The 11,537-nt window shown below is 50.9% G+C and overlaps 1 protein-coding gene across 1 annotated transcript; it reads left to right on the forward strand.

Moving 5' to 3' along the window:
• The first annotated feature begins 10,282 nt into the window (after positions 1-10,282).
• On the forward strand, positions 10,283-11,373 carry RPRML (reprimo like). Its single transcript, XM_005584564.5, has one exon. The coding sequence runs from the start codon at positions 10,519-10,521 to the stop codon at positions 10,879-10,881; it is 363 nt and encodes a 120-aa protein (XP_005584621.1). The 5' UTR covers positions 10,283-10,518; the 3' UTR covers positions 10,882-11,373.
• The last annotated feature ends 164 nt before the right edge of the window (positions 11,374-11,537 follow it).

Below are 11,537 nucleotides of genomic sequence, written 5' to 3' on the forward strand. Positions count from 1 at the left end.
GAGCTAATCATCGAGGTCAGGCAGAAGAGTACTACGACTGGCCAGCCTCAATCATGCGTCCCCTTATATCTGGGGGGCAGGGGAATTGGCAGGTTCTACCTTAACTGGTTGGGATGGGGAAGAACGATTCCTCAAAAGAAAGCAAGTGATGTTTAGAGCAGACAAAACAATAAACACCTGCTTCCCCAGGGGCCAGGTGTCTTCACAATTCTGAGCACAACTCAGCCAGAGCCAACCTGCCTTGTGCTTGTGTCTCCCCCTCCCCACCACCCGTGGGATCTGTTCGCAGGGGGTAGTCCCCAGCACTTGTCCTGACCTGAATATGTTTCTATTTCCTGCCTTCTTCACAGACCCTGAAGCAGGTGACAGGAGTCCCTACAACATGTCCTGTCCTTCACCGGGAAGGCATCTGACTAGCATGCCTGCTCAAAAGTCCTCCACCTCGCAGAATCCGCATAGAGTCCTTGGCTACACTAGCAGAGTCTGGAAATGATTGCCCATGCTCGAGGAGCGGCTGGCATTGTGAAACTGCTCAGGGACAGAGTGAAGCACTCATTTCCGGTGTTCTGTTGACCTGCAGCCACAGTGTCCCCTCTGGGCCCCCACCACATGCTATGTCTTCCTCTATTCGCACCTTCTCACAGCTTATCCTCTAGTTTCTCTACTTGTCTTCCTCACCAGACTGAGCTCCTTGAAGGCAGAGACTGGCTTTCGCCGCGATTTCCCAGCACTTAGCTGGACCTGGCACACAGCGGATGCTCAGTGCATGTTCAGTGAATGGGTGAACAAGCTGATGACTTCTAAACCTTTATCTCCGGCCCCAGGGTCCCTCTTCTAAGTTTTCCAACCGTCTGCCTGACACTGTCACATGCACATCCCGTGGTCACCTCAGACTCATCATGTTCAACCCTGAGCCCCTCAACTCCACCCTGGCCCGACCACTCCGCTCACTTGTTCACTCCCAGTGAAGGCCAGAAATCTGGAACCATTCCTCAGGTCCACAGGCTCCAGAATCCCCTCCCCCTTTCTACTCTTTCCCTGCCTTTGTTCATGTTCATCATTGCCTTTTTAAAAAATTGAGGTGAAATACACATAACATAAAATTAACTGTTTGAAAGTGAACAATGTATTGGCAATTTTGGCAATTTGTGCATTCACAATGTCGGACCATCACCACTTCCAAAACATTTCAGCACTCCAAAAGGAAACCTTGTACCCATCCAGCAGTTGTACCCCACTCACCTCTCTCCCCAGCCCCAGCAACCACCAATCTCAGTTCTCTCTCTTCGGATTTACCTTTTCTGGGTATTTCATACAAATGAAATCATATGTTATTTTTTGAGTCTGGCTTCTTGCACTTAACATAATGTGTTTGCTTGTTTGTTTGTTTGTTTTTTGAGACAGTCTTGCTCTAGTTGCCCAGGCTGGAGTGCAGTGATGTGATCTCAGCTCACTGCAACCTCCACCTCCCAAGTTCAAGCAATTGTCCTACCTCAGCCTCCCGAGTAGCTGGGACTATAGGCGTGTGCCACCATGCCTGGCTAATGTTTGTATTTTTAGTAGAGACACAGTTTCACTGTGTTGGCCAGGCTGGTCCCACACTCATGACCTCAGGTGATCTGCCTGCCTCGGCCTCCCAAAGTGCTGGGATTACAGGCATGAACCACCGCACCTGGCCTTAACATAACGTTTCTGAAGTTCATCCACATTATTAAAGTATGTGTAAGTATATGCTATAAGATTTATAGCATGCATATGTACTTCACGCCTTTCTATGAATAATATTCCATTGTATGGATAAACCACATCTTGCTTATCCCTTCGTCCAGTGATAAATATCTGGGCTGTTTCCACCTTTTGGCTGTTGTGAATAGTGCTGCTGTGAACATGCATGTGCGTGTATTTGCTGGAGTGCCAGTTTTCAGTTCTTTGGGTGTAGACTTAGAGTGGGGTCGCTCGTCAGTGCCTTTTGCGTTGTCTATTGCAGTCGCCCCCAAACCGGCCTCCTAGAGCCAGTCCACTCTGTCCTCCACACGGTTGCAAGAGTGTTCACCATCTTCCTTTCTTTTTCAAAAAATACAATTTTATTTCTTATTGTAAAATCTATTGTCAATTGTTTTGTGCAAAAAAGAGTTGCTTTATTTTTAATCTGGGGAGATGTAAATGCCAGGCTGATCGTGTGTCTCCCCTGTGTTTTGGATGAAGTCCGGAGCGTCCTGGCACCCACGTGCCTCTTTAACCATCTCTTCTGATGCTCTTCCTCACTGCCTCCCCATGCCTGTTCCCCTGCAACTACAGTTATTATTATTATTATTATTATTATTGTTATTTTTGAGACGGAGTCTCACTCTGTTGCCCAGGCTGGAGTGCAGTGGCACCATATTGGCTGACTGCAATCTCTGCCTCCCGAATTCAAGCAATTTTCCTTCCTCAGCCTCCCGAGTAGCTGGGATTACAGGTGTGCACCACTATGCTCAGCTCATTTTTGTATTTTTAGTAGAGACAGGCCACCATGTTGGCCAGGCTGGTCTTGAACTCCTGACCTCAAATGATCTGCCCACCTTGGCCTCCCAAAGTGCTGCGATTACAGGTGTGAGCCACCACACCTGGCCTGCAACTACAGTTATGCACTCCTCCAGCCTCTGAGTCACTGGAGCTGCTATTCCTCTGTGGGACTGCCCTTCCTGCCCTTCCAGTCTGATCTATCCCACTTACCTTCTCTGACTCAGCTCTCCTTGTCACTGTTCCCCCCAGCAGGTCACACATACGTGAAAGTGGCCAGGATCACTGTGTCCAGGACAGAAGGAAAAGGAAGACCCACACAGGATGCAGTTAGGTCTCACTGATTGACCATAAGCAGCACTGGTTTTACCTCTCACTTTTTGCAGTCTCAGATAGTCCCCACAGTGTCTAAGCTAAACAGGGAACCACCAACCCACCCAAGCTCCGTCATTAGGAGTTGGCATCTTGCTGCATTCCCTTGTTGTGACGGCTGGCAGTGAGGCTTGTGAACAAATGGGCAACCCAGAAGGAGCTTTCTCTTCCTTTTTCCTTCCTCCAGGCTTCTTCTTTCTACTCGGGCAGCCAGATGCTTTAGAGCTTAATTACACCCTACAGTTGGAAGCGCAGAATGTCAGAGCTGTAAAGGAAGGGCCTTATTATAAATAATAGCTGCTAGCATTTATTGAGCACTTACTCTGTGCCAGGCACTGCGCCAGGCCCGTTTCCAGGCAGTACCTTGTTTAACCTTCCCAACAATTCTAGGAGGCAGTTACCATCATCATCCCTGGTCTATAGGGAAGGAAACTGAGGCTGGGGGAAGCTTCAGGGCATTTCCCAAACTGTGCTAAATGGTACATAGTGTCACAAAATATTAGTCGGGGTTGGCAAAAAAGGATTCCATTGACAAATGCTGAATCCCACATCCCCCCTCACCCCACCCCTGGGGAAATTCACAATGTACATCCACATACTAAAGGTCCTGAGAAGTCCTACAGCAATGAAACCTGTTTAGGTCAATGTCTCTTCTGTTGCAGACCTCACAGAACTATTTATCCAAAGAGCACACTTTGGAGAACATTGGTATTGACCAACTTTCTCATTTTACAGATGGGATACCAGAGGCCCAGGCAGTACTTTTGGGGTAGACAAGGCACAGACCTTCGGCTCCTCACTGTCTTCAAGCTCACAAGAAGCATAGAGGGGAAGAAGACAGACAAGGGCCCATCTGGCCTACTACCTGTTTTTGTAAATAAAGCTTTTTTGAAGGTGTTCTGATTAGGCTCCCATAGTTAATGGATGAGCCAATGGAAGCCCAGAAAGCATGGTTGTCTTGTCCAATGTCACACAGCCAATTAGGAGCAGAGGCAGAAGTAGATCATAGACGTCCAAAATCCAGGTATTCTGTTGGGATGTGAGCTCCATGTCACCTGGGATACCTGTCTCACTCTCCACTGTATAGAACTTACCCAGGCACTGTTCCCTTTCTGCTACTGCGTAGACACCCAACCTGCAAGGCATTTCTTTACATTTTCTTTTTTCTTTTTTTTTTTTTTGATGGAGTCTTGCGTTGTCTCCCAGGCTGGAGTGCAGTGGTGCGATCTCAGCTCACTGCAACCTCCGCCTCCCAGGTTCAAGCAATTCTCTTGCCTCAGCCTCCTGAGTAGCTGAGATTACAAGGCGTGCACCACCACGCACAGCTAATTTTTGTATTTTTAGTAGAGACAGGATTTCACAATGTTGGTCAGGCTGGTCTCAAACTCCTGACCTTTTGATCCACCCGCCTCAGCCTCCCAAAGTGCTGGGATTACAGGCATGGTTGGCCTGAACTGCCTGGGTACTCCCCTCTGCCTTCAACCTCTGTAGGTAAACTGAGCAGGGGCCAACCTCAAAGTCTCTTAGGGGTCAAAGGTTGAACAGGACAATCCATGTTTATTTTAATTCTGTACCAGATGCAGTAAAACGTAATTAACTTTCCCTCTGCCAATTTGAAACGTGAGATCATTTGGACAGGAACTGGGCAAACGGGCAGAAGGCAACCTTTGCCCGTTCCAGGAAGAGTGTGCCAAACAAATGAAGAGTGTAAACAGGGTCCTGGGGGGTTGTTTACAACCAATTCAGAAAATAAATGATGTCCAAAGGCTCTTGGGCCTCCCTGAAGTACACCGTCGTACAGTGGTCATCTATTTACATTTTTCTGAAGGCATCTGGGTGGTTTACAGTTGAATATGCAAATCAAATCATTCTTACCTCTTCATTAAAATGGCTCCTACGAAGAACACTTGTTGACAAATGTGAACAATTTAAAATCTCTGCAGATTTAAGCATTTTCCTTCTGGCGGGTCCATCCAGCAAGTGATACTAATTAGGAGCTTTTATGAACCTTGAGATCTGGAGGAGGGGGCTTCTGACTGACTCTGGACGGCTCAGGCATGCCAGAGGGCTAAAGGTTCATCTAGAAACAGCTGCAGAGACAGCAGAGCATAAAGCTCCGGGGGGCAGCTCTTCCTGGGGCAGCCGGACTGCCCAGATGGCCCTTCCAGAGCTGGGAAATGCAGACTTGTCCCTGAGGTGGAGGGTAAAAATAGTCCCGTGTGGGTGGTGGCTGGGCCCAGAGGCACTGGCTTCCTTTTCTCTAGAGCAGGGGGAGGCAGTCAGTTGACAGACTCGCCCTTAGGCTCCTGAGCCCCTCTAAGCCCAGGCTCAGGGGAGTCTCTCCCCAACAATGAAGCAGCCCCACCCCCACCCCCACCCCCAACACATACACATATGGAAGTGCTGGAAAGAGTTTGAGCTTAGTTGTAAGGTAACTAAGGATTTAAACCCCGGCTGTGCTATTACCAGCCCCGTGACCTGGGACAAGATCCTTCTCCTTTCCAGGCCTCTGTTTTCTCATCTGTCGACTTGTTTCTTTCTACAAGTCTTGCTGTGAAGATTAAATAACAATGAGAGCCGACATGTTTCACTCTGTAACCTCACTCTTCTGTCCCTCTCCCTTCCAGCCAGGTCCTCGCCTTCTAGCACATTCTTCAAGAGTGACTCTGAGGCAAGCCAGCCGCCATGTCATGAGGACACTCAAGCAGCCCCATGGAGAGGTCCGATGGCGAGGAACAGAGGATCCCCCTGCCGACAGCCAATGAGGAACAGAGGCCTCCCAACAGCCATGTAAGGGGTCACCTTGGAAGCCAACGGCCCCTCCCTACTCAGGCTTTTACATGACCGAGGTCCTGGCCAACGCCCCGACGGCAACCTCATGAGAGACCATGAGTCAGAGCCGCCCACCTAAGCTGCTTCTAGGTTCCTGACCCTCAGAAACCATGTGAGATCATAAATGTTTGCTCAATTTGAGATATTTGTGATGCAGCAATAAATAACAAATACACTTACCTTTCAAGGTTATTATAAGAATTAAGAGTTAATACACATCAAACTACAACCAAACTTGCTGGGACCAGAGGCTCAAGAAAGGGCAGACAGGGCCTTTCTTGGGCAGTGGCTCACGCCTGTAATCCCAACACTTTGGGAGGCTGAGGTGGGAGGATCACCTGAGGTCAGGAGTTCGAGACCAGCTGGCCAACATGGTGAAACCCCATGTCTACTAAAAATACAAAAATTAGCCAGGTGTGGTGGTGGATGCCTGTAATCCCAGCTACTCGGGAGGCTGAGGCAGGAGAATCACTTGAACCTGAGAGTTGGAGGCTGAAGTGAGCAGAGATCATGCCACTGCACTCCAGCCTGGGTGACAGAGTGAGACTCCATCTCAAAAAACAAAAAACAAAAAAAAAAAGAAGAAGAAGAAAGGGCAGGCCGGGCGCGGTGGCTCAAGCCTGTAATCCCAGCACTTTGGGAGGCCGAGACGGGTGGATCACGAGGTCAGGTGATCGAGACCATCCTGGCTAACAGGGTGAAACCCCATCTCTACTAAGAAATACAAAAAACTAGCCGGGCGAGGTGGCGGGCGCCTGTAGTCCCAGCTACCTGGGAGGCTGAGGCCGGAGAATGGCGAAAACCCGGGAGGCGGAGCTTGCAGTGAGCTGAGATCCGGCCACTGCACTCCAGCCTGGGCTACAGAGTGAGACTCCATCTCAAAAAAAAAAAAAAAAAAAAAAAAAAAAAGAAGAAGAAAGGGCAGACAGAAACCACAGAAGGAAGAGTGGTTAGCTGGGTCCAGGCCAGGTGGGGTCCTGCTCCTGACGTGGATGGGTCTGGGAGACCAAATATGCAAATGGACAATGCAGACCACATATGAAAATAGAACTCTGCCCCAAAACCTACAGCAACTGCCCGGGAAGCCAAAGAACAACCCCCGCAGCAATCAGCCCCAAATGGCCAGGACTTGATGGTAACTGACAGCTTCCCTAATTTTGTCCCCACTTCTAATTCAGGACAAACTGGAGAAAGCCAAATATGCTCCCCTAACCAATTACTTAGGGTGCCCCTCTTCTAATGAGCCCAACTGTAACTTTCCTGCACCACCAACAGGACGTACCTGAAGCCTTCCCCTTTTCCACTATAAAGGCTTCCCCCTCTGCCTGCCTTTGAGTCTCCACGAAAAGCAAGTGACAGTGGCTGGCTCCCTTAGTGTAGCAGGCTCTGAATAAATAGCCTTTGCTTGCTGTCATTTGGGTGGTCTTTGTTTATGTCCACAAGCCCAAGGTCTCTCTCTCCCTTCCTGCTCCCAGGTCAAAGACGTCTTTGTCCCTCCCCAGTACCTCCCCCAGGGATGATGGAAGAGAGGGGCACGGGGATAATGAAGAGCGTGGCTTTGGAACAGGACAGATGTGGGCTGAAATTCTGGCTCTGATACTTAACTAGCTGCGTGATCTTGAGTAAGTCAGTTAAACACTCAGTGCCGCTGTTTCCTCATGTCAAGGGGACAGTCCGGCAGAACCCAAAGGCTGGTGTGAGAATTCAGGGAGGTAATGTATTTAATGCCCTGGACATGTAATAGGTGCTTAATAAGGAGAGGTCAGCCATCATGCCAGCCTCTTCACAACTCGCTGGAGTGGGCAGGCCCCCATTCTGCATCCTCACTCAGCCCACCCCTTTCCTTTACATCAGGCAGTCTGACTTCATCTGGATGCAATCAAGGTACGGACTCCAAGTCCAGGGTATAGCAAAAGCCAGGGATTGGTTTCAGACAAAGGATATAACTGAACATTTCTCTACGGAAATCCAACTGGGCCAAAGCAGAGGACAGAATGTTCAGGCCAGACACCTGCTGACTCCCTGTTCTGTCCTGGCTTTGAGGGGTGATCAGGGCAGGGAGAGTCTTGCTCAGAAAACTGCGTGCCTTTGCGCCAGGCCAGCTTTCCCAGGACTGAGGAGCATGAGCCAGGTTGTTCCCCAGTCTGGAGTGTCTGTGTGTGCCTCAGTTTCTTCATCTTTAAAGTGATAATTTTGCCAGGCACAGTGGCTTACACCTGTAATCCCAACACTTTGGGAGACTGAGGTGGTAGATCATCTGAGCCCAGGAGTCCGAGGCCATCCTGGGCAACATAGTGAGGCCCTGTCTCAACAAAAAATAAAATAAAAAATTATGGTGGCACATGCCTGTGGGCTCAGCTACTCAGAAAGTTGAGGTAAGGGGATCACTTGAGCCAGGTGATCGGGGCTAAAGTGAGTTGTGATCGTGCCACTGCACTCCAGCCTGGGCAACAGAGCGAGATCCTGTCTCAAAATAAAAAAATAAAATAAAATAATAATTTTAATGACTTACCAGGATATACACACAAATAATGAGTATCAGGATGGGTATGGGTGTCTTAGTCTGCTTTGTGCTGCTATAACAGGATGCTTGTTATAAAGAGGGCAATTTATAAATAGAAATTAATTTCTCACAGTCTAGGGGCTGGGAAGTCCAAGATCAAGTGACCAGCATGTGGTGAGGGCCTTCTTTCTGCATTATAACATGGCAGAAGACATCACATGCCAGAAAGAGAAGAGACAGAAAGAGAACAAGGGCTGGAACTCATCCTTTTATAAAGAACCCACTCCCGAGACAATGGCACTAATCTATTCATGAGGGTGGTGCCCCCTGACCCAAACAATGGCAGCATCACGCCCGCCCCACCTCCCAACACCTCCACATTGGGGATCAAGTTTCCAACAGATAAACTTGGGGAGACATATTCAAACCATAACAGGGAGCAGAGGCTCTGTGATGCCTGTGTGTGGGGGCATCCTGAATCCCTTCACTCCAGTTTGCCAAGCCCTTTCCACCCCCTTGTCTCCCACTTCACTGTCACTACCGGAATTCAAGTCTCCAGGCAGCATCTTTTGCCGCGTTATTGCAATAACAAAGTGTTGTCCTTACTCTTCTGCAACAATCAAAGCATACAAATTAACATAGGGGTGGGAAACCACCCCTGCCCCTTCCCTACTCAGGCAAAGACTTAAAATAATGATAACGATGTCGGGGGTGGGGAGCCCCCTTTCGCCACAGAGCATGATTGTACACTAGTATATTTCTGGAGAGCAATTTAGTAGGAAGTACTTTTTGATTCTACAGGTACCATTTTTCAAAATGTCATCTAAATAAAAATCAGTTCTGGCACAAATACTTTGTTACAAGGCTCCTTACGGTAATATTGTTTCTGATGAAAGAAAAAGAAAAGAAATGAAAAGAAAAGAAAAGAAAGAAGAAAGGAAGGAAGGAAGGGAGGAAGGAGAGAAGGAAAGGGAGAAGGAAAGGGAGAAAGAGGAAGAAGGAAAGAAAAACTCAGACATCCAACAGGAAGCTTGGTTAAATAAATTGTGTAATCCATACCTTAAAATGCCATTCCTTCACTAAAAATGATGTTGTAGATCAGTAGTTTGTGCATCACGTGGGAACTGTTAGAAATGCACATTCTGGGGCCCCTTCCATATCTGATTCAGAAACTCCTGGGGTTGGTGGTCGGGGCGTGGGGAGTGGGGGGCAGGAGGTGGAAGCAATCTGGGTTTTAATAAACCCTCCAAAGCAATTAAGAGCCATAGTTGTAGACGACCATCGCTATGGAAAGTTACACTGTTAAGTGAGGAAAGGTTAGGAGGCAGTAAGCAGGAACAGTGCATCCCATATCTGTTATCTAGAGAGAGGCACAAATAGAAAAAGTCTGGGAGGAGTTTATACCCAGATGATAACATCGACACTCTCTAGGAAGTAGGATTATAAGGTCTTAGAGTAATTTTGGTAATTCATGTTTTCTAACTAGTCTACAATGACTATGTTTGTGTAAAACGGAAAGGAAAAAAACCCCAGTAATTTATTTTTTAATTAAAAAAAAAAAAAAGTTAAATGGGACCAAGTTGGGGGGGTGTAGGGAAGGAGGCAGAGAGCCCGCCTCGCCGCGACAGCTTTCACCCTGGGAAAGCTGGGAGGCAGGACCGCCCAGGAGACCCGGGGCCAGTGGGGTGGGCAGCGCCAGGAGTCCCCGCGACTCCTCTGATGGCTAGCAAGGCTTACAAGGGTTTAAATAATAAGCGAAGAGAGTCAGGGCAGACTTCCGGAATAACTTCACTGCTAAGGGTATCAAATCCTGGAATGGGCACCTTGGAGAGATTTTCTAGACAAGAACGGACAGCGGGTGCCAGGAGGGGGTGGAGTTTCGCCGGCCAGAGGACAGAGGCTGCCGGATCTCCCGACCCCCTCCGGCACCGGGACTCCGGGGAGGCTGCGCCCGCGGCAGGATTCCCGCCCCTCGGAGATGTTGCAGGGACCGGCGGGGCGGGGCCGGGCCGTTGCTAGGGGAGGGGCGGCCGGGCGTGCGAGGAACCCAGCGGGCGACCGCGACGCACACTAGGTTCTCCGGCTCCAGCTCCTGCGCCGCCTGTTGCTCGCTCCTCCGGGCGGCCGCTTCCCGCCCGGTGCGCAGGAGTAGGCGGCCCGAGAGCGCACAGGGAGCCTCCCGCTTTCGTCCCCTCCCCGCACTGCACGAGCGGATCGGAGGGGCCCCGAGTGTCCCTGAGAGCGCGGACGCGGGCGAGCAGCCCAGTGCACCCGGGACTGCGCGCCGAGACCCCCGGCGCCGCGCCGCGATGAATGCGACCTTCCTGAATCACAGCGGCTTGGAGGAGGTGGGCGGCGTGGGAGGCGGCGCCGGGGCAGCCCTGGGGAACCGCACCCACGGGCTGGGCACGTGGCTGGGCTGCTGTCCCGGGGGCGCACCGCTGGCCGCCAGCGATGGAGTCCCCGCGGGGCTGGCGCCAGACGAGCGCAGCCTGTGGGTGTCACGGGTGGCGCAGATCGCCGTGCTCTGCGTGCTGTCGCTTACCGTGGTCTTCGGCGTCTTCTTCCTGGGCTGCAACCTGCTCATCAAGTCCGAGAGCATGATCAACTTTCTGGTGCAGGAGCGCCGGCCCTCCAAGGACGTGGGTGCCGCCATCCTGGGGCTGTACTGAGCGCCATCTGGGCCCGCCCTCGCCAGCGCTGCTGCAAGAAGGACCCCGGAGACCCGGACCCTCGCCCGGCTCTCTCTGCGCTCTGCCGCTGCCTCCGGGCTGGCAGCTACGTGCCTGGGGCGCCAGGGCGGGGACGCGGCGAGACTCTCGGCGGGGGCGTGGGAAGGGACTTGGACGCCTGGCTCCGTCCTGTGTGCGCTGCAGCGTTGCGGGTGGGAGAGTGGGGGATGAGGGTTCTTACCAATTTTTGTTGTTGTTGTTGTTTGTTTTTTAAGACGTTCGGGGCAGGGTGGGAGTGGGTGTGGGGATGCAATTTGGGACTGCGGTCGCTCGCGTGGGAGTTTTGTGTGTACGTTGGTGCGGGTGGTTTCGGAGCAGGGTGCAGGGAGAGTGGGTGAAGATGTGAAGCGTCAGAGTCGCTAAGCTTGTTGGCCTGATTTTGCGTTTGGAAAGAAATCTTGTAATAAAACTGCAGCCGTAGGGCTTCAGGCAGCTTCCCCCCCGCGCCTGTGGGGTGTGTGTGTGTTGCGGGGCTGAGGGCATGTACCCTCCTGGCGGACCCTTTGAGCCCCTTGGGAGATATCTAGTCCCTGCGTGGACGCCTGACTGGGGAGCCCACAGGGCAGGTCAGGGGATCCTGGGGCTCCACGCCGAGG

This window comes from Macaca fascicularis, chromosome 16, assembly GCF_037993035.2.
Source record: "Macaca fascicularis isolate 582-1 chromosome 16, T2T-MFA8v1.1".
In the NCBI taxonomy this organism is placed as follows: domain Eukaryota; kingdom Metazoa; phylum Chordata; class Mammalia; order Primates; family Cercopithecidae; genus Macaca; species Macaca fascicularis.

What these genes read in the sequence shown, in the direction of transcription:
- RPRML (XM_005584564.5), top strand. Translation starts at nt 10,519, where the DNA reads ATGAATGCGACCTTCCTGAATCACAGCGGCTTGGAGGAGGTGGGCGGC.